Source organism: Aethalodelphis obliquidens, unplaced genomic scaffold, assembly GCF_003676395.1.
Source record: "Aethalodelphis obliquidens isolate GAN/ISIS:26980383/991018 unplaced genomic scaffold, ASM367639v1 scaffold45, whole genome shotgun sequence".
NCBI lineage: Eukaryota > Metazoa > Chordata > Mammalia > Artiodactyla > Delphinidae > Aethalodelphis > Aethalodelphis obliquidens.
In genome coordinates, this window is record NW_020837989.1 from 8,182,746 (window position 1) to 8,205,135 (window position 22,390).

The 22,390-nt window shown below is 52.4% G+C and overlaps 1 protein-coding gene across 19 annotated transcripts in view; it reads right to left on the reverse strand.

Annotated features, from left to right (window-relative positions):
* The window catches only part of TCOF1 (treacle ribosome biogenesis factor 1), a 39,251-nt gene extending 18,100 nt beyond the window's left edge, over nucleotides 1-21,151 (reverse strand). For 13 of the 19 annotated variants that reach the window (XR_003427719.1, XR_003427718.1, XM_027081552.1 and 10 more), the window contains exons 1-16: nucleotides 21,005-21,149; nucleotides 18,546-18,601; nucleotides 15,558-15,709; nucleotides 13,419-13,492; nucleotides 12,276-12,462; nucleotides 11,641-11,714; nucleotides 9,577-9,804; nucleotides 8,523-8,705; nucleotides 8,072-8,299; nucleotides 7,690-7,896; nucleotides 7,345-7,527; nucleotides 6,957-7,211; nucleotides 6,670-6,867; nucleotides 1,138-1,275; nucleotides 762-947; nucleotides 428-634 (exon numbers count right to left, since the gene is read on the reverse strand). Coding sequence is in view for 17 of the 19 variants with exons in the window: in XM_027081552.1 (XP_026937353.1) it covers nucleotides 428-634; nucleotides 762-947; nucleotides 1,138-1,275; nucleotides 6,670-6,867; nucleotides 6,957-7,211; nucleotides 7,345-7,527; nucleotides 7,690-7,896; nucleotides 8,072-8,299; nucleotides 8,523-8,705; nucleotides 9,577-9,804; nucleotides 11,641-11,714; nucleotides 12,276-12,462; nucleotides 13,419-13,492; nucleotides 15,558-15,709; nucleotides 18,546-18,601; nucleotides 21,005-21,112 (2,664 nt within the window). In the remaining 2 variants the exon portion in view is untranslated. Of the gene's footprint in view, nucleotides 1-130; nucleotides 257-427; nucleotides 635-761; nucleotides 948-1,137; nucleotides 1,276-6,669; nucleotides 6,868-6,956; nucleotides 7,212-7,344; nucleotides 7,528-7,689; nucleotides 7,897-8,071; nucleotides 8,300-8,522; nucleotides 8,706-9,576; nucleotides 9,805-11,640; nucleotides 11,715-12,275; nucleotides 12,463-13,418; nucleotides 13,493-15,557; nucleotides 15,710-18,545; nucleotides 18,602-21,004 lie in introns of those variants that run through there. The other 6 variants (XM_027081557.1, XM_027081559.1, XM_027081558.1 and 3 more) reach the window with 5 other exon arrangements.
* Between the last annotated feature and the right edge of the window lie 1,239 nt (nucleotides 21,152-22,390).

Here is a 22,390-nt window from a genome sequence, read left to right on the forward strand (position 1 = left end):
GCCTACAGGAGGCCCCAGGCCCAGGTGAGGGATGTGACTTCCTCCAGCTTCCCAGGGCCTCATGGTACCTGCATCACAGTCCAAGCCTCCTCATGGCCCTGTGACATCTTTGGGGGCTTGGCAGGAGTTGCTGGCCTAGCCTTCCATGGGGCTGGTGTGCCCACTCGTGCTGTGGAGACCTTGGTAGATATGGGAGTGCACAGGACACCTTTCATCAGGGAGGCCTTGGTTAGGGGGTTTTTACAGCAGGTTTCACCTAAGGAGACATGGGGTACAGCAGCTGGGGGAAAGGATCCTGGGGTCAGAGCCTTAATCTGGTTTTAATTCCTTCTTCACCTGGCCCTGAACCCATGTTCTGATGTAGGAGTAGGTGGCAGTCAGTGGCTCAGAGGCCTGGCACTGTAGCTGCTTCCTCGTGAGGCCTCACCTGGGCTGGGGGCACAGCTGCTGGCGTCTCCCCGTCACTGTCTGACTCCTCCTCGCTGCTGCTCTCCGAGTCCTCTTTCCGCTTCCCGGCCTGGGCGGCTGGGGCTCCTGCCTTCCCAGGGGGTGCTGGGGCAGCCCCTTTCCTGGGGGACCCCTTGGCGGAGGCTGAGGCAGTTCTGACCTGGGGGGTCTTCCCTGAGGGCTTCGCCTGGAGTGAGAGAAGCGGAGTCAGGGAAGGGCGACGGGAGATGGATGGGGCATGTGTAGCTGTGCTGTGGGCAGCTCCTGGCACAGAGGGGAAGCACAGGGCTGCTCTCTGCCCACCCGGGCCTCACCTGAGCGGGCGCCTCTCCCTCACTGTCCGACTCCTCCTCACTGCTCTCCGAGTCCTCCTGTGGGCCCCCGACCGGCCCCAGCTGGGCCTGGGCTGCTGCAGCCAGTGCCTTCCCCATAGCCAGCACAGACACCTGGCCCCTGCCCGAGACGGCACTGCTCTGGGGGGCTCTTGCTGGTGGCTTTACCTGAATCGAGGAGGGAACAGTATTGGGGAAGGAAAAGGAAAGCACGGTTGCCCTTAAGTGAAGCCCCACCCAGGGCATGGCTGTGGGGAGATCACTCCCGCTTGTGCAGAACCCTTGTCCAGGCTGGGGCCACTGCTTGGCCTCCTCTACATCCCACCCTGGCACCTCTTTTGGCGCTGGTCCTACTTGCCTTGGCTGGGGACCCCACTTTGGCTTGAGCAGCTGCAGAAACCCCTTTTCCAGGAGCTGATGCTGCCCCTTTGGCTGAAGCCACTCTGGTGGCAGCTGGGTTGGCTTTGGTCTGAGTGGTTTTCACTGAGGTCTTCACCTGGAAGGAGAAAAGGAAATTACGGAAAGGAGGTGAGATGCAATGGAGCAGGTAGCCAAGAATGCCGATTCTGGAGTCAGATGCCTGAGTCTGGGTTCTGGCTCCTCCGGTAATAGCTGTGTGAACCTGGGCAAATCATTTGACCTCACTGGGCCTCAGTTTCCTCCTCTATAAAATGGGAATAAATGAGGCCTACCCATAGGGACGGTGAGGATTAAATGGGAGATTCCCAGTGTTTAACACAGTGCCTGACACACAATAAGCACTCAAACTTATTACTGTGAGAACTTTTCTTACCGTTAGCTAAGTATAAGACTACCCAGAGCAAAGGTGTTTTCCAGGCTCCCTTTTAGCTAGGTGGCCATGTGATTAACTTCTGGCTAATGGATGTAAGTCAAGCATACATTTGACTTTCTTACACATGTAGGAAATGTGTCTTCTTCCTCTCTGCTGCCTGGAATGCTGAGGTAATAGCTGGAGCTCAAGCAGCCATCTTAGTCTATGAGATGCGAGCCAAGTACTCAGGATGGCAGAACAAAAAGGAAAACGACTGTTGTTTGAGGTTTTCTTCAGCTTATCCTAAACTAAACTGATATTCAAGGAATCCCCTAAAAGCCTGTCAGAATCTATAAACAGAACTATAGACATAAGAGCAACAAAAAGCAAAATCCTTGATAAGAGTGTGAAAGCAAGTCTTGCTAATGTGAAATCGGATGAGGAATTTGGCATCATCTCAAGGCCCCTGTCTCCTTCAGAGATGTCATTTGAACAGTGATATGCCCTACAACCCAGCTTCCCTCATTCACATGGGACCAAGTGAAATTATCAGTCATGAATTGAAGAAAGAAAACTCTCTAAAGCACGGACTATGTATGACTAAGGGTAAGGTGGTTAGCAGCACAGAACTCAAGTCATCCATAGGAGAGTAATGTTTTTTACATAGACTTACAAAAACAAAACAAAAGATACCAAGTCTAAGTTGACCTAACAAGTCTTAAAAGTTTAAAAGGACTGAAATCATACAAAATATATTCTCCAGCCACACAGGATTAAATCAGAAATCAACAACAAAAAGAAATCTGTACAATTCCATATATTTAGAAGTTAAGCCACTTCTTAATAATACATTCAAAGAATAAAAATTTAAAAATACAACATTTCGGGCTTCCCTGGTGGTGCAGTGGTTGAGAGTCCGCCTGCCAATGCAGGGGACACGGGTTCGTGCCCCGGTCCGGGAAGATCCCACATGCCGCAGAGCGGCTGGGCCCGTGAGCCATGGCCGCTGAGCCTGCGCGTCCGGAGCCTGTGCTCCGCAACGGGAGAGGCCACAACAGTGAGAGGCCCGCATACCGCAAAAAAAAAAAAAATTTCAAAATTCATGAGACAAAGTTAATGCAGTCCTCAGATGGAAATTTATAGCTTTATATGTTTACATTAGAAAGAAAGAGCTACAATCAAAAATCTAAGATTCCAGGGACTTCCCTGGTGGTGCAGTGGTTAAGAATCCACCTGCCAATGCAGGGGACATGGGTTCAAGCCCTGGTCTGAGAAGATCCCACATGCCTCAGAGCAACGAAGACCATGCGCCACAACTACTGAGCCTACACTCTAGAGCCCACGAGCCACAACTACTGAGCCTGTGTGCCACAACTACCGAAGCCCACGTGCCTAGAGCCCATGCTCCACAACAAGAGAAGCCACCACAATGAGAAGCCCACACAGCACAACGAAGAGTAGCCCTTGCTCACCGCAACTAGAGAAAATCCATACCCAGCAATGAAAACCCAACGCAGCCAAAATAAATTTAAAAAAGAAAAGAAAAGAAAAAAAATCTAAGATTCCACCTTAAGAGGCTAGAAAAAGAAGAGCAAATCAAACTCAAAGTAAGGAAAGAAATAATAAAGATCACAGTGGAAATTAATGAAACAGAAAACAGGAAAATGATACAGAAAAATCAATGAAGCCAAAAGTTGTTTCTTTGAAAAGAAAGAAATTGATAAGTCTTTAGCTAAACTTACCAAGAATAGGACAGAAGACACAAATTACCAAAAATTAGGAAAGAAATCAAGACATCACTACAGACCCTATAGATATTAAAAGGATTATAGGGGAATATTATGAACAAATTTATGTTAACCAATTAGACAACTGAGATGAAAACAGAAAAGTTTCTAGAAAGGCACAAATTATTAACTGTGCACAGAAGTATTAACAGGTACAAAATAGAAACTGATTCAAGAATAATAAAATCTGAATATACCAATATCAATTAGAGAAATTGACTTAGTAACTAAAAATCACCCCCCCACACAAAAAGCCCAGGCCCAGTTGGCTTGATTGATGAATTCTATTAAGAAAGAAATAATACCAATCCAACACAAACTCTCAGAAAACAGAGCAGAAAATACTACCCAACTAATTTTATGAGGCAGTATCACCCAATACCAAAGCCAGGCAAAGATATCACATGATATCTACAGACCAATATTCTTTATGAATACAGACACAAAAATCCTTAACAAGTGATTTGCAAACCAAATCCAGCAACAAATAAAAAGGAATATACACTATGACCAAGATGGATTTATCCCAAGAATGAAACATTGATTTAATACCCGAAAATCAACTAATGTAACACATATTAACAGAACAAAGGGGAAAAATCACTTCAATAGAGAAAAAGCATTCGATAAAAACCTAACTCCAATTCATGATAAGAACTCTCAACAAATTAGAAATAGAAGGAAACTTCCTCAACTGGATCAAGGGCATCTATGAAAAACCTACAGCTAACATCACACTTAAAGAGTGAAAGACAATGCTTTACCAGTAAGATTAAAAACAAGGCAAGGATGTCTGCTCTCCTCACTACTATTCAACATCTTACTGGAGGTTCTAGCCAGTGCAATAAGGCAAGAAAGAGAAAAGCCATCTGGATTAGAAAGAAAAAAGTAAAACTGCCCTTAATTTGCAGACATGATCCGTATACAGAAAATCCTAAGGAATCTACAAAAGCCACTAGAACTGGTAAGTATGTGTAACAATGTCACAGGACATGAGATCAACATACACCACAAGGTCAGGCCCAGAAGGCACCATACCACTTATCTGGCTATTCATCAAACACTGACTGAACATCTCTCTCCTGCCTTTCTCACACAAGGGCTGTCTTTCTATGATATTTAAGTCACGAATCATCTCCTTCCTGAGTCTCTGGCACATTTGGTTTTCCAGAACGGACTCTCTGACTTTGTTAATTTTTTTTTAATTAATTTTTTTTTTTTTTTTTGGCTGCATTGGGTTTTCGTTGCTGCGTGTGGGCTTTCTCTAGTTGCGGCGAGCAGGGGTTACTCTTTGTTGCGGTGCACGGGCTTCTCACTGTGGTGGCTTCTCTTGTTCTGGAGCACGGGCTCTAGGTGCACAGGCTTCAGTAGCTGTGGCACGCAGGCTCAGTAGTTGTGGCTCTCAGGCTCTAGAGCGCAAGCTCAGTAGTTGTGGCGCACGGGCTTAGTTGCTCTGTGGCATGTGGGATCTTCCCGGACCAGGGCTCGAACCTGTGTCCCCTGCGTTATCAGGCAGTTTCTTAACCACTGCGCCACCAGGGAAGTCCTGTTAATTTGTTTTGAACCTCAGTTCCCTCAATGGATGGTTTACTTTGAGCTGGCTGGGTGTTTCTGAGCAGATCAGAGATTGTGACTCATTTCTGACCCCAGCAATGCTAAGCAGAATAGAACAGCATTTTGCGGGTGAGGCCATACAAGTATTATTTCAATCCTCATAATAACCCCACAACAGAGACAGTTATTATCCTCATCCTTCAGATGAAGGCGAGGAAAAGAAGGTGGTCAACAAGACTCCTATCAGCCCTGCTTGTTTTAGCAGAAGCTCTTCAGACCTCTTGAAGCTAGGAAAGGCAGTAGCTACTGACAGAGCATCAGGCTATAAAGGCTACGCCCCTATAGAGAGGGACTGGCTGCTCAATTTTACGACAGAAAATAAGGCCCCAAAGTATGACCATTTCTGTGGCTGGAAAAGTTTTGGCCAAGATATAGCAGAAGGAAGTGGGAAAGGCAAAGGCTTTGGAGGCAGGCGCTGGTGGGGCTGGAGCAAGTCACCACACAACTCCTCTAAGTTCCAATTTCCTCTTCCAGAAACCAAAGTAAATGAACACCGTCTCATGGTACAGGTGGGAGGCTCAAATGCGAAGACAGGTATTAAGTGATCGGCACACTGAAACTTTTAAGGCATTGGTCTGGAATATGTCTGTAGCTTGGAAAAACAGCATAGGAGACTACTGACCTGAGACTCTGGGAAGGCCAAGAATAGTTTAAAATCTCAGTAAAGGAATGATAGGACCTTGGGTCCTGCAAGATAATAGTGAGATCAGGACCAAAAAAAAAAAAAAAATCCATAAAAATGTGTGCTTTGGTACAAGGAAACAAGAAATGACTAATTTGAGTGGTTAGTGAAAAAAAGAGTGACAATTAAAAATAATAAATGGTGGGTGGGTGAATGCAGGGAGTGAGATATCTTCACTTCTCTCCACTCTCCCAGGCTGGAAGGCACCTCTTGATTCTGCTCCCTCAGGGAGACGGATGAGAACTTGCTGTGTGCAGGCCCTTTGCTGGGTGTGGCAGCTGAGATCTCATCAAATTCTCAACTCTGCGCAGGTTGATTTCCAATTTACAGAAGAATAAACAGAGGCCCTAATGGATTACTTCATTTGCTAGGACGTGGAGCTAGGACTTGAACCCAGGCAGCCTGGCTCCAAACCTCCCACCATTCGCCATTCACATGGTCTCCCCTAGTGATCCCACCAGAATGTTCTGCTTGGGGAAACTCACAAAGCCAGGCACTCTCCCACCCCCTGGCTTTTGCGCAGGCTGGTTTCTCTGCCCGGAACACTCCACATCACCTGGCCAACTCTTTCAGCCCACAGTTTAGATGTCACTTCTTCAAGAGGTCTTCTCTACCGAAAAACCTCTAGACACCATCACGTGCCACGCCCTGCCAGCCTAGGCACACATCCTCCATCTCAACCCTACTATCATACCACACTGAAATAATCTGTACATGTCCACGCCCCCCTATCTAGGCTGGCAACTCCAAGGGCCAGGGCCAAAGGAGCCCCAGATAAGTTGGCACCTGGCAGATGGGGTACTTAACAGAGCTTGTGTAAAAAGAAATCTCAGTGGGAGCTCAAAAGGTGACGAAGGAGACCCTAGAGCTCGACCCTGGAGCTCTGATGGGCGGAGGAGATGAGTGGAAGGTGTGGAATGAGGCTGAGCTGAGGCTGCTGCACACCTGGGGCAAGAGCAGCCTAGGTAAGTGCATCCTCAGCCCCATCCCAGGGGACGGTGTGGGTGGGGCAGGTTGGCTCCTCCCAGGTCTCACCTGTGCTGCAGCTGAGGCCGCCTCCTCATTGTCCGACTCCTCCTCACTGCTCTCTGAGTCTTCCTGCACCTCAGCTTTGACCTGGGCCACGGCAGGTCCTGCCTTCCCAGGGAGCCCTGGAGTGGTCCGTTGCCCTGAGGGCCCCTTGGTGGGCGCTGAGGCAGCTTTCACCGGGAGGCTTTTCCCTACAGACTTCACCTGGAATGACATGGAAAAGAGGCATGTCACAGGAGCCAAAGGACCACGTGGGGGCTAGCCCTGACCCAGCCAAACGAACTTCGCCTCACCTGTCCCACAGATGTGGCAGGAGCCGTCTCCTCCTCGCTCTCTGGCTCCTCGCTGCTTGAAGAGTCCTCCTCTGGCCTCTGGGTGCCCCTGACCACGGCTGGGGATGATGTGCAGGCTGGCGAAGTCACCGTTCCTGCTTTCCAGGGGGCTGGTGCGCTTACTTGCACTGGTGGGACCTTGGCAGATGCGGGTGTAATGGGGGTGCCCTTCCTTGGGGAGACCTTGGTCTGAGAAGTTTTCACAGCTGATTTTGCCTGAAGGGACACAGAAGTCAGAAGCTACAGAAGGATCTTGGACTCAGAGCCCTCATCCGCTCAGGGCTGGAGCCCCACTGCCATCCTCCCCCACAGCTCCCTGTGGAGCTGCTCCCCCGGCGGGGGCAGCTACCTGGGCTGGAGTCTTGGCTGTGGGGGCCTCGTCCTCACTGTCTGACTCCTCCTCACTGCTCTCCGAGTCTTCCTTGGACCTTTGGGTCTTGACCTGGGCGGCTGCAGGCCCGGCCTTCTGAGGGGGGCCCTGGGTGGGACCTGAGGCAGGTCTGACCTGCAGGACTTTCCCCGAGGACTTTGCCTGCAGCGAGACACACAGGCTCAGGGGAGAGCACCCAAAGTGTGGCTTTGTGCAGAGACGCAGAGACAAAGAGACAGAGAGGGTCAACAGGCAAGGTGAGTGGAGGGGGATGGGGCTTCCGGCACTGAGCCGGAGAGAAGAGCCTGACAGCAGGGGCCTCACCTGGGTCAAGGCTGCTGTTCTCAGCGCCTCCCCCTCGCTGTCCGACTCCTCCTCGCTGCAGCTCTCCGAGTCCTCCTCCCACTTTGCCACCTGGGCGGCTACAGCCCTTGCCTTCTGAGGGAGCGCTGGGACAGCGCTCTTCGCTGAGGGCCCCGTGCTTGCGGCTGAGGCAGCTCTGACCTGGGAGTTTTTCCCCAAGGGCTTTGCCTGGGAGTGACAAAGGACAGGGTCAGGATAGGGGGCTTGGGAGGAATGTGTGTGAGGTAAGACAGGAGGTGCGCAGGGCGGATGGAGGGCAGCAGTTCCGGGTGCAGAGGAGGAGAGGCCCACAGGGTCTCTCAGGCGACGCACAGGGCCGGGCCGGGCATCCTTCCAGCCTCACCTGAGCCAGGCTCGTGGTGTGGGGCACGGCTGTGGACGCCTCCCCCTCGCTGTCTGACTCCTCGCTGCTGCTCTCTGAGTCCTCCTCCTGCCCCCTGGTCTGGGCCTGGATGGCTGCAGGCCCTGCCTTGCCACGGGGTGCTGGAGGGGCCCCTTTCCCAGGGGAAAGCACCTGGGCAGGTGCTGCTGCGGTGGCTCTGACCTGGGGGAGCTTCCCTGAGGGCTTTGCCTGGAGCGAGAGAAACAGTATCAGGGGAGGGAGCCTAGACGGTGGGCGTGAGGAAACACAGGAGAGCGGACAGGGTTAAGGACACCGCAGACACCACACCACATGGTGAGAAGGCGCAGGGCTCTGAGCATGGCTGGGGTGCATGCGGAGCGAGAGAACAAGCCCTCTGAAGGCCTCCTGGGATGGGGCGCTGGCTGTGGGACTCTCCCTCCCCAGGCCTCACCTGCAGCAGGGTCTGGGCAGCTGGCGTCTCCTCCTCGCTGTCTGACTCCTCGCTGCTGCTCTCCGAGTCCTCCTCTGGCCTCCCTGCCTTCCCAGGGGGTGCTGGGGTGGCCCCCTTCCCAGGGGTCCCCTTGGCAGGACCCGAGGCAGCTCTGACCTGGACAGGTTTCTGGGAGGTCTTCACCTAGTAAAAGAGAAAGTGCAGTTTGCTCCCCTCCTTCTGAAAACCCCCTTGTGACACCTTAAGAATAAGGCTCGAAGCCTTAGTGTGGCTCGCAAGACCCCCTGCTTCTCTCTGGACTCCCCACCTTGACTGGTGCTCCAGCCGGTATGGCCGGCCAGCCAGTATGGCCATACCTCCTCATTCCCGGGGCCTTCACAACCCCTGCCCATTTCACCTGACCACTACTCCTCATCCCCTGGGTCCCAGTTCCTTATAGCAGTTCTCCATGATGGCCTTGCCCCAGGGTGGGCAGGCTCAGGGCTCCCAGGGGCCTTTTACCACCTGTCTCACCCCTATTCCTCCCTGTTCTCTGATTCCAACAGCTTCCCAGCCTCTCTGGCTTTCCCTTAGGACATGCCCAGCTGCAGCTCTGGCTACCCAAGCGAGGAGAAGGGGGTCCCAGCAGATGGAATGGAAGCGGATTCCTGTTTGCTAACAAGCCATGATTTGGCCTGAGAAGCCAGAGGACCAGGTAATTAAAACTTCCCAAGTCCCTTCACAGCAGGACTAGCTGGGACAAGGACAGCAGCCCATTTACTAGACAGGGAAACTGAGGTGAAGGGAGTGGTTATTGACTGGGTGGGGTGCAGCACCTGCCCTTCGGGAAGCAGCCACTCCAGGCCACTGCTTGGACAGGAAAGGTCATTTCCAGAAGCGGGTGGAGCAAAATCAGGTGCCCTTGCCCTTCAACTCCCATAGCCCCGCCTCCCTCTCCCCAAACTCCAAGGCGAGTCTCCTCTGGCAGGGAAGGTGCTCATTACACAGTTTCTCCACCAGTCTCGGGGCCAGGGAACCAGGGAACCCTGAGGAGCAGGCCTCCCTTGGGCCTCACCTGGCTGGGTGTCCCCGCAGGGGCCCCCTCCTCACTCTCGGACTCCTCGCTGCTCTCTGAGACCTCTTCTGGCTTCTTGGCCCTGCTGGCTGGGGTCACGGCACCCCCTCTGACTTGGGGTGTCACACATCCCGCCTTCCCTGGGGTCGGGGCTGCCCTTCTCCTTGGAGACTCCTTGGCCGCAGCTGCCGAGGCTTTGACCTGTGGTGGTTTCACTGCAGGTTTCACCTGGAACAAAGCGATGGAATCAGAGAATAATCCTCTCCACCCCTGAGGAGTATAAGATGCTTCATAGTTTGTAAAGCTCTTTCCTAATGTCATCTGGTTCTCAAACAACTCCCTAAGACAGGTACTATCTTTACACCTATTTTCCAGTAAAGGGCAAAAGGCTCAGAGAGGTTAAACCACTCAACACCAGTACTAAGGGGCAGAGCTGTGACTTGAACCCATGTCTATATGGCTCTGGGGGCACAGCTCTCAACCATGATGCTCCTCTCCCACCTGGCACACAGGGCCCAGCAGAGGGGCAGCCACTCTCAACCAGGACAGCTCATGACTGTCCCTCCAGCTACAGTATCTTGTCATGGTGGCCACCCCAAGGGCCAGGAGGCTAGGCTCTGAACCCCAGTCTTGGCACTGGCTTGCTGGGATTCCTGGGGCACATTCCTTCCCTCTCTGGGCTCTGGCCCACTGAAGCTATGTGTTTGGCTGCTGGTTTCCCAGGGCCAGGAGTGTCGCTCGTTTCCTTGGCAGGGCCTGGGGGATGGGAGCCCAGGGCGTCCTTACGGCTGGCTGTAACGAGGGCCCAATGGTGGGACAGAATGTGGGGAGCAGCCCACAGCTAGGCCCGGGGTAGCTGGGAGCAAGGTCTCTACCTTCGTGGGTGACTGGCTAAGGCAGGAAGGCAAGGTAGGAAGCACCGTGGGGGCCAGGCCAATCCATCCCTGAATGCTACTTTTCTCCCTCTGCAACACCTTTCCCCGGGTGTCCTGGCGCCAGGCACCAGCGTCTCCTGCCAGCACTACTCCAACAGCCCTCAACCACGTCATTATATCTATTCAGCACTGTCCTCCGATCCAGGCCACAAGCAGCCATCTTTCCGAACCGTAAGTCAGGCCACCTTGCCACTGGGCCTGTAGCCCTGCAGTGGCTTCTCACAGCCTCCAGAATAAAACCCAAATTCCTCTCAGCAGTCCTCGTGGTCAGGCATGGATCTGGCCCCGCCTACTTCTGACCTCACCTTGTATCACTTTACACCTCATTCATGAAATTGCAGATCACCGTTGCTTAAAAGCACCAAACTCATTTTGTGTCTGCCTCTGCCCCTGCTGTCCCTCTGTCTGCGTCACATTCCTGTTACTGCGCCTCAGAGCTCTCCACATTTCCCTTTCATAGTAACCATCACCACGGCAGTTAAGTTTCTGAGGGACCCCTCCACTTCCCCACGGCAGCAGGAACCCCACCTGTCCTGCTTACCACTGTTTCCCCAAGGCCTGGCGCTTGGAAGGTGCACAATAAGGAATAACCAGCGGGGACTCCTCCCAGGTCACGGTTCACAAAATAGACACGGCCACTGACTAAAAGACCTGCCTAGCCCTGGCCAGTGCTGAGGCCTGGCATTCACCAGCAGGCCCAGAGCCTCCGCAGCAGCCTCATCCACACCCCAATGCCCTGGACAGCCATGCTCCTGCCCCCGGGCCTTTGCCCCGGGGCCTTTGCTCCTGCAGTTCTTCCCGCTCGAATACCCCTCCCTCTACCTCCCTCCCCGGTGAAGCCTCCTGTGCGTCAAGGCCGCAGTCCAGTGCTGCCTATCCCAGGAAGGCTTCCCCCCACCTCACAGGCAGGATGGCGTCTCTTCCCCCCAGCCCCACACCTTCGCCTGCCTAGAGTGCAGTGAGCAGCGCCTGGCTCCCCGCCTCCGCAGGCCTCAGCCTTCCCAGCTCCCGGTCACCCTGACACCCTTGCTGAACTGATCTGGTGCCCCTAGTAGGTGAGGCCTCGGCCAGGCCCCCAGGAGGGTTAGAGGTTTGCAGAGGGCAGCTCCTGAGGACGGGCGGCAATTACCTCCACGTACGTCTCATCGCTCGAGCCGGAGGTGTCTTCGCTGGAGCTGGCGGCCTGGCTGGCGGCCGCCATTCCTGAGGAATAAACAAGGAGGGACTGAGGGCCTTTCCAGACCCACCCGCCCCTCACCGGCACCCTCCACGCCAACTACTCAGGGCCAGGTGTGAGCGCTCCCGCCGCAGCTCCTGCGCGGCTCTGAGGCCCTGGTAAGGCCTGTGATGTTAGGTCCCGGCACACGAGCGCCAGAAGCTGATGGCTCAGATGATCTCCTTCCACCAGCACACAGCAGCAGGCAGGGCAGACGCCTATTTTACATGGGAGATGGAGGCAAGCCCAGGCCTCTCAGCTTAGCCTCTGAGCCTCTGCAGCAGGCCCTGCACCCACCTGAGAGCAATAAACCAGAAAGGGCTCCAAGCCCACCCCGGCTGCTCACACTCCCTCGCAAGGCCTGAGGTGTCCCTGCAGCTGACTCTTCCTCACACAGGGAGGGGAAAATGGCCTGAGGTGGCGGTCCTCGCTGTCACAGAGACAACCTCCTGAATTCCAGAGGGTCCCAGGGCCTGACAAAGCAGCGCCCAGGTCTGCTTCCTCAGCCCGCACTCGGGGGGCCTGGTCCTAGGGGCAGGGCCGCTCACCAGGCTTGGCAGTGATTCTGAGGGCCGAGACACCGCCCTCCTCCTCAGTTTCTGAGACCAGGATGGTATTTGCCGAGGGCCCTGCCGCCTTCTGGGGTGACTTCCTGGTGAGGAGGTGGGCCACTGCCTTCCCGGAGGCAGGGTGTGCCGTGGAGTTCACTGTCTTGCTGGCTTTCTTGGTCTTTGCCTACACAGAACAGGAGTGACAGACAGTGGGTATGGCCTGGCAAATGAGAGCACAGACCACATCTGAGCCCAGCTCCACCACTTCCTAGCCCTGTGAGCTTGGGCACACTACCTCCCTAAGCCTCAGTTTCTTCATCTGCAAAGTGGGGCTAAAAATGGTACCTCCCCTCACAGAGGTGTGGAGAGAACCGAATTACAGTTCTTGGGACACAGCAGTTTTTGCTCAGTGGTAAGGAGCATTTTGTTGTGGACATTACCATGGCCTCATAATTCTTTCTACATATTTTTTGCTAATGCTACAGGCAATATCAGGGACATAATCCTTTACGTGCCTGTGACACTGCTTTGTGGATGACCAAAAAAGGATACTCTACTTTCCAAGTAGTTTCCAGCCTAGAAAGTGATTCTTGAGGGAGTTCCCTGGTGGTTCTGTGGTTAGGACTCCACACTTCCACTGCAGGGGGCACAGGTTCCACCCCTGGTCGGGGGACTAAGAGCCCACAAGCCCCCCGGCACGGCCAAAAACAACCAAAAAAAAAAAAAAAAAAACCCCAAAATAAAATGCTTCTCAAGCTTTCAGAGCCACCAGTGTCTTATCTGCTCTGGTGTCTCCACTGCCTTGTGCAGTGCCTGGAACATAACTGTATTGGTAACGATTTGCCGAGTGAACAGGTGAATGCAGGGCTGGAGGAGGAAAGGAACTGTCTCTTCCAGGTGTGTAATGTGCCCAGTGGCCCATGGCGGTAGGTATTATCCCCATCTTACAGAAAAAAAAAACTGAGGCCGACAGAGGTGAAGGGACAGACCACAATCACACTGCGACTGAGGCTGAGATCTGAATCCAATCCAAGGGTTGGGCAATTACCCACAACCCTATCCTTCTCTGACACAGGGGACTATGTCCTACAGGGCACTTCAACTCCCACAGGCGACAGCTTGGAAGGTGGTCTCACTCACCTTGGCTTTTTCTTTCACACTTGAAGGCAAAACCATCCCCGTGGCTGAGGAGTTGGTAGATGCTAGTGCCGGGACTGCAAGACACAAACACTGGTTGGGTGAGCCAGATGAGCATGTTCTCATGGGTGAGCGGCAAACAGGCTCAGCTCACCTAATAATTCAACTGGTATGGCTGCCTGGGGCTGGCATGAGATCTGAGGCTGAGCCTGGACTGGGAAAGAGCTCGGTGGTGCATCAGCCACATCCCCCAGGAGCGAGAGAGGAGAGTGACGACATGAAAGCCATGTGTCTGCATCCCCGATGGGGTCCCAATTCCCTGGTGGCACGAGATGCTGAAGCCCCCAGAGGAAAAGGGATTGGCTCCTAGTCCTGCCGCATACTACCCCGGAGGTCCCGCACAACTCCAGGGGTGCCATTCCCACAGGCTACCTGCCACACTGCAGCCCTAACGTCACTCAGCGAGACAGGAGCAGGTCAGGCAGCCCCAGGTCCACAGAGAAAGCTGCTCGAATTAAGCGGTTTCTCAGTGGAGAAGTAGCTGAACCATGAGACCGGGACCCTGTTAGATGTCGAGATTTCCAGATTCTTGTTGCTTTTACACGGGGGTATCATCTCCTTAGAGCTCAGATTAGGGAAAGATTTCTAATGTATGCTGTGAAATAAACAGGATGTTGTTGAGATGAATGATATGATCTAATTCTTTTCCTGACATTTAATTCCATCTCTCTCTATTTTTAATCATGGAAAATGTTAAGCCCGTTCCTACGTAGAGAGAAAGTGTACAAAACCACCCTGCCCCAACCGTTATCAACTTGTGGCCAATCTTATTTCAACTGTCCCCCCATTCGCCCTTCCCTGCTGAGTATTATTCTGAAGAAAACATCAGACATCATACCATGCTGCCCACAGCTATTTCAGCATGTTTCTCTCAATGAGGACTCTTAAAAAGTATAATTATAATTCCATTATTAGAGCTTAAAAAATTTATTAATATCGAGTAGCCCGTCAGTAGGAAACTTTACAATTTTTGTTTTAAATAGTGTGTAGGTATGGACGTAGGCAAATGTGGATGTCTATCTGTATGATTTCAGATACAAAGGAGAGCACTGTAAGGCTACCCTCCAGGAGATACATTTAGGGAGTGGAAGGGGAGCAGGCGAGGGGAACAGGAAACCTCCCACTTTTCTTCTGTATGCTTTTATACAGTTCACAGTGAACTTGCTTTGCATTATAATTTTAAAAGATTAAGCAAGGTATAAAATGCATATTCAGTATGATCTCAAGTATTTGAAAAAACATGTTCAGGAAAAATAAATGGAAGAATAATTTGCCAAATTATATGTGGCAAGAATATGGGTAATTTTTCCCTACCTTTCTGAAAAGTAATTTTCACATATTCTATAATGAATACTCCATAACAAAGCCTGTATTTCTTTTACAATCAGAAAACATATTTAAAAATTAAGAAATTATCTTCTATGTAAGTAAAAACCAATAATGCAAAGAACGATAATTCCTCTGTGGAGCTATGACCACTGTTGGTTAAAGTACAAACTGCCCTGAGAACATGGGGAGAAGGGGCTGTGAAGGCCTCCCCGGGTCACCCCTGCCAACACCCTGAAACCACAGTGCCCGGGATGGCCTGCCAGTGCTAACCTGCACACTTCCAAAATAACAGGAAGATCGGCAACTCCTGAAGCAGCCCGTAAGCACACAGAAGAGGTGCCCACCAGCTGCCCTCTCTGAAATCTCTCTAGCAGTTCTTCTGAAAATGTGGGCTTCTTTCTGTCTTTACCAGAATCACCTGGAGGGCTTGTAAAAATGCAGCTCCTGGGCCCCACTGGAGGGGCTGACTCCACGTACCCCAAATTAGACTGTAAGGGCCCATCCATGTTTTTGTTCACCATTGGATTCCTAGCCCCTGGGACACGATGTCTGGCCCAGAGGAAGGGCTCAAATCAAGACTGAAATAGGTATGTGGGACCCTTCCAACCTTCCCTCTAAAAGGGCCGGTCCTCTGAGGGCTCACTGAAGGAGAAGCTGGAGGTGGACCCTCCCCTGGAACAATCCAATATACAACAGCCTGTTCCCGAAAGGTGCAGGGCGCTGAGCTGAGCCCCTGGCACACAGCGCTCTTACTGGCTTTGGTGGTTCCTGCTTCTGCCTCCTGCGCCACCTCCTCCTCCTCTTCTGAGCTCTCGGAGCTGGTAATGGGGTCTGACACGCGGGTCTTCTTGGCCTGCAGGGCTGCATCTTCCTCTGCCTTCCGCTTCTGGCCAATCTCCGAGGTTCTGCAGGACAAGGGTGACTGGCTAGTTCAACCGGGTGACAAGGACAACCCCAGGAGAGTTGAAAAGGAAGACCTCCCCACATCCTCCCTGCCCCCAAAGGAAACGTGCATGAAGAGAGTTTAAACAGTGATGAAACACAGTGTTAGATACAATTTTGTGTTCTGCATTTTCACTCATTTCATCGTATTTTTACAATTGTCTATGAGTCTTCAAATATTCAGGAAGGGTGGACAATATTATATAACAGCTGCTAAGAGTCACTGAGCGCTAAGTGCCGGCACTACAGACACTTCACAGCACCATCCAGGCTCCTCCTTCCTCCAGAACTTGTGGCACCTGCAGTGCCCTCTTCCTGGAAGAGTCTGCCCAGGTCGGTCCCCATTGTCCTTCAGGCCTCAACTCGAATACAGCCTCCTCAGAGAGGCCCTCCCTGATCACCCCCCCTCCCCTAAGACATTCTCTGCCCTGCCATCCTGTTTCATTTTCTTCAGAGCACGTTCCTCTCTCCTGTTATTTTACCTACTTCCTGCTTGAAGCCCCCACTGCACAGCCAGGTCCCTGGAGAGGAGGGCTGGCAGGAACCTTTTCCAGCTCCCTCAGTACCTTGAGCACATAGCATGAGTCTCACGGGCAAGTGAGTTGCCCAGAGTCAAAGAGTAAGTCTCAGGCACTGGGGAGGATAAGCACCCAGATGGCTGAGTTGCTGGAACTTTCGAGCATCATCTCCCCTGACCCCAGCCTCCTGCCCCGAGGGAGTCACTGTCTGTGCCCCATGTTCTCCAGATGGGACGGATGCTGCTCTGCCAGTTTGGGATGTGCTGCTTGGGTCCCTTGTTCCCAGGGAATCTTCTGCAAAAACAGGTTTCATTTACTACATGTATCCGTTCACTCTGCCTCTCTCCTCCCAACAGAATGTAAGTTTCACAAGGGCAGGGATTTTTCTCTGGTTTGTTCCCAGCTATATCAAGAACAGTTCTGGCTCACAGTAAGTGCTCGATAAATACGGAGGTGAGTGGGGGTGGGAGGGGGATGCCTCCAATGGCTAGGTTTAGCACTTTACCATTATTATCTTCATTTTATGGATGGAGACAGACTTGGGGAGGCCAAGTTTGTCCAAGGTCATACGGCTAGTTGCTGGGTTTGAACCACTAGGTTAGGCTGTGAGGTCCTCACCCCAGTCAGTACTCCTCACCCACAGAAGGGGCTGGTGGCGGGGAAGGGCGTGCGCTGCGGCTCACTGAAGGAGTTCTCTGGGGAAGGAAGTGCTGTGCAAACACACAGACACCTAGGCAAGTGCGAAAGGAAGTGGGGGTGTGCCCTGTGCTCACCTCAGCAGCAGAGGAGAGCCAAGAACTGAGGGTTGATGGGGCTCTCAAAGACCTTAGCTCTCTACTGGAAGCTCGGATCCCTTCCACACCATGCCTGCCTTTGTTTACACACCTCTGATGACAAGGAACTCACAACTCCACTGTAGCCTACCTCATTTCTGGAGAGCTCTGATGACCCACTGCTTTTATTCAGAAGCTGAAACCTGTCTTCCTAAAGCAGGTACATGTGGGTCCCACTTCAGCCTCTCGGGCCCCAGGGAACACCCCACTCCCTTTGTCTTCAAAGATGTGCATACAGAGGTCCCTTGCCTGCCCCTCTGACATCTCTTTCCCATCCCAGACGGTTCAGTATTCACTATCATTCCTCATGGGACATGACTGCAGGTCCTTCACTCCCGTAGCTGGCTGTGGTCAGGCCAGTTCATGGAGAGAATGATTATCCCTCCTTCATTTTCAAACCATTCCTCTGCTGATACGTCCTTAGATTATTCCCCTCCTTGTTTCCCAGGTTTTACAGGCATTTCACATTCAACATGTCTTTGAAATCTTTCCCTCCAAATTGGGTTCCTTCCATTCAGGTGTACAAGTCAGACACCTGGGAGTGGACTAGACTGCCTCTCCAAGCCATCCGCAGACCCTCATCTCATCCTCTCACATTCCTGGACTCTACTGTCTCCCTCCCATGTTATTACTGCCTCAAGCTCCGTCAGCTCTTGCCTGGATAATGATATCCACAGCCTCGACTGGTCGTGCCACGCTGCAGTGATCTCACCACTCTCTGCTTCACCCTTCCATGGCTCCCACGGCTCTTGGGGCAAAGACACAACTGCTCCCCATAGATGATCAGGCCTTGCATGGAGTGGGCCCTGCCTACGGTCCAGCCTCGTCTGCACTGTGCCCGCAGCTACAGGCCTCAGACCAGTAGTTCCCTCTGCCAGGTACGCTCTACTAGCCCCTCCACACCTATTGCCTCGTTCACTCCCCTACTACCTGCAGCTCTCAAATCAAAGGTCACTTCGGGGAAGCCTCCCCTAAACCCCCAAATGAGGCTAGGCTAACCTGTTTAGGTAGTTTTGGCATTGGGCACCTCTTTGCATAACCCTTACTACCACTATAATTTTACACTCATTTGTTTTTTCTGAGGTGTGCTTACCTCCCTGGACTCCAATGTCAGCTCCAGGAAAGAAGGAACCATGTATGTCTCACTCATGACAATACCTTTGTACTTAGAACAAAGCCTGGCATTCAGTAGTTACTCAATAAATGTTTACTGATTGAATGAATAATAAAAGCTGCTGAGAAGCTTTTGTCCTTAAGAGGCACTGATCACAGCTCAGTGTCCTCTCCATTACCAGACACCCGTATCTGTGACCTGGCTTCCTGGAGGTGCTAACAGTATCTACGGTGGGCTATGGGGACAGATCTTAGACCAGGTTAGTAACCTAGCTGATCCCAAGCTGAGGGCTTGCAGTGTCCCTGCTGTACTCTCTCAGTCCCATTAGACTTACTGTTGCCAGTGTGTGTAGATGTCCAAAAGGGTTACAGGCTGAGTCAGGAAACTTTTCTGCAGAGAAGTAAAGAGAAAGCAGCAATCAATCCCCCAAGCACAGTAAGGGTCCTCCTTGGGCCCCACTCTCTCAACGTCATCATCTACAGAGAGGTGGTTGAGAAGGGGGTCTTTCTGCTCTGGGAAGTATGTCTGCTTGACCCTTCCAGTACCACCCAAACCTTCCAGAGACAAGCAGGGCAAGTATTTCCAGCTAAAACCTTTTAAGACAACACGTTGGTGAGGAGTACCTTTGAAGATTAGAGTTGGAATGTTCCAGGCTAGCATTTATCCAGCCCCCAGCCTCCCTGGCACTCTCCAGGCTTAGATGCCACGAGATAGGGCTTTTTCTACCCCTGACCTTTCAGAAGGCTTTCAAAAGCCAGGCTGGTCAATCTCCCCAGGACAGTACGAACCACAGCCCAGACACCGCGCTGTCAGCTCACCCGCTGGGAAGAGACTGGAACCAAATGGTGCCAGTCCTTTGGTAGAAGCAGAGGCCTTTGGAGCCAAGATCAGAAGCCTATTCTCTCTGCAAATATCAAGAACCTGGGGTGTCAAGTGCCCCAAGGAGGTTGAGTGAGTAATGTGGGGCGAGGGCAGTGCCGGGGATTTAGGCAGAGTGGTCAAGAGGGTGCACCTGGACTCAGGCAGAGCGCCTGTGTTAACTGGATGGGCTACTCTCTTCACCTCTTCAAACTTCTGGTTCTTTCTTTCTAACATGGGGATAACAGCAGTACCCACCTAAGATGTTGCTGTCAGGCCTGATGGAGACCATCTAGCCCAGCACAGGAGCCAGTAACATTGAGACTGTAACTGACAGTAATTGAAAGTGTCAGTTTCACTCTCCTCTGCCCCTGGCACACTGGCCTCCTCACTGTCCCTCAAATCTGTCAGGGCACCCCGCCCGCATGGGGGCTTGCAATTCTTTCTGTCTGGAATGCTCTCTCCTGCCAACTCTACGGCTCACTCCCTCACTTCCTTCAGGTCCTTGCCCGAATGTCACCTTCTCATTGGGGTTTCCTGACCACCCTATATAGATAATTTAACTCTGACATTCTTTATCCCCCCACACCTGCCTTATTTTTATAGCTAGCACCTACCATCACCCCACACACTGTATCATTAACTTTAAAAAAAAAAAAATCAGTCATCTTTCGGCTCCTGCTGGAACGTGTGCTCCATGAGGGCAGGATGCTTTTGCTTAGGTAAATGCCCCAAAGCAGATGGGTATTCTCCTTCACCCCCTGTAGCTGTTAAGTCATGTTAACTGGAGTAAGAAGGGCTACCGAGGTCCAAAGAAAACTGGAAAAAGCACAGGTAATGTCGTAAGGCCCATCAGCCTTTAGTTTCTCCAGGAGGTCCTGAGAGCAAGCATCATGACCACAGCCTCCACCACAGCCAAGGGGTACTGATTAACCAAGTCAGTAGCCACCATACCAGCTTAAAACTTCCCCGTGGCTTACCACTGCTCTTCAGATGAAAACCAAAGTAAGCCAACTCCCTTCCTCTGTCTCCCCGGGGACCTCTATCACCCTTGTACTCCACACTTCAGTCAACTTTCTGGGGCAGTACATATGCAACCATTTGCACCTCTGCTTGGAATATCCACCTCCCTTCTCTCAGATCTCAAAGCAACATCCACTTCCTCAGGAAAGCAACCCTGGATATCCCTGACGAGGGCAAGCTGCCATTCTTGTCTTAGCACCCTATGCCTCTCGTTCTTGGCACTTAAGACAGTGTTAAGTGTACGGGTGCTTTTATGGTTCTTTGATTTATGTCTATCTCCGCTACCAAATTCAGACTGTAAACTCTAAACAGTGAATTGAGGGACCGTGCTCACTATTCTGTCACCAGCACTCTGACCGCCAGATTACCAGCTGCTCAAAGAACAGATGAAGTGAAATGACTGCACCACGAGTTCGAATCCCAAAGCTGTCCGACTCAGTACAGAAGGGCTGCTAAGGGCTTGAGCTCCAGCTCAATTAAGGGGCTTCAGACCCCCTCTCTCGGCGCTCTTTCGCCCCACCAGAGCTGGTCGCAATCCACCTCTCAGACTCGCAGCAACCTTCTCGCCCCAAGGAGCCGCGCCGAGCCACGTGGCCCGAGACTTCGGAAACTTTAAACTGCCGCTCCCAGGAAGGGCGTGGAGGTAAGGGGCGCGGGAATTATAAAGCCCTGAGAGTCATATCTCACGTCCCGGCCCGCCCAGTGCACAGACAGGGAAACTGAGGCCCATAAGAACTGGGAGCCGCAGGGGTGGGGAGCAGAGGCTGAGCCTCCTTCGGCACCCCAGGCCGCGTCCCGGATCACCGCGGGTATCCGGCTCTGGGCGCCCTCCAGGCCGCCAGGGGAGGAGGCGCGGGCCTCCTCTCTTCAGATCTTGCACGCGGCCCTCGCACACGGCCCGGGCACGCTTACCTGGCCGCTCTGCTCCTTCACTTCCCGCGCCGCGCGCACAAAGCCCGCCTGCAGCAGATGCTGGTAGATCAGGGGAAGCAGCTCCCGCCGCTTCCTGGCCTCGGCCATGCCCGCAACCCCCGGCTTGTCGGCTTACCTGCACGCCCCCCTCAGTCCCCGCCCGCCACTTCCCTCTTGCCCTTAGACCTCGCGCCCCCCACTTCCGGCTCCTCCTTCACCCGCCGCGCGGCACGCCGGAACATGTAGTCTTATCTCCAGGAGTGGCCGGCCCCTCTCCGGTGGGTGTAAGGGGCGGAGGCAGGGAGGACAACAAGACCTCCCATTGGCTGGGAGGGCGTGGTCAGACCCGGATACGCCTCCTGGGCCGGCCACGATTCGAATGACTTCCTCTTAAATCCTTCGGACTCGTTCCTGGAGGAGATTTGTCTTCCACTCAGCTGTCTGACAGCTGCGGTCAGGTTTTACTCATCTCTGAACATCCTAATCTCCAGCTCTCTCTAGACCCGAACTTGCAGTTACCCACTCATTTATTCATTTCACAGGTGTTTTAGAACCCATAAACCAAGTACTATTTGTCATTGTTCATTCATTCACTGAACAAATACTTACTGAGCACCATACCTTGGGCTAGCGCTAGGCTAGGATTGTGGGATAAAAAGATGAATAAGATATGGCAGCCGCCCTCAAAGCTCACAGAGAGGAGAGAGACAGTCGGTAACCAAGCAACTATGGTTCAATGTCTTCTGTGCATTGTCCGGGACAGATACAGCCTGTGAGAGAAAGAAGGAGGGGCCCCTGACCCCAGGAAGATATCTAAGCTTAAGCTTAAAGATGGAGTAGGAATTTCTAGGTGCAGAGGAGAGGGATGGCATCCCACGCAGAGGGCACTGCATGAGTATAGACGCGAGAAACCACCCTGGTACAGGCTGGGAAACCCAGATATAAATCCAAGTCTGTGCTGCTGGGCTGTAGAGTTGGAGGGTTAAGGGAATGAGTGAGGACACAAAAGGATGGAGAAGTTAGCAGGGCCTAGTGCACCCCCTCCCCCCAGCCACAGTTTGCACCTTTGCTCCAAGGACAATAGATAGTCTCTGACGGATTTTATGCAGGAGGGTGACCTGGGTTTATGTTTTTAAAAGATTGATATGACCAAAGCATGGAAGATGGATTTATGGAGAACAAAACTGGACGTGAGGGTGTTATAGTTGTGGAGGGGAGGTTGGCAGGGAGAGGGTGACCTAGGCTGGGGAATATTTGAATCAGCTGTTCTTAACTTCATGGATCCATCGAGAAACTGGAGACAGCACGAACCTAACCTTTGCTGTAGAAAAATTTGAAGTGTACAGACACATGACATTTTGCCTCCAGTTTTAGGACATGGATAAG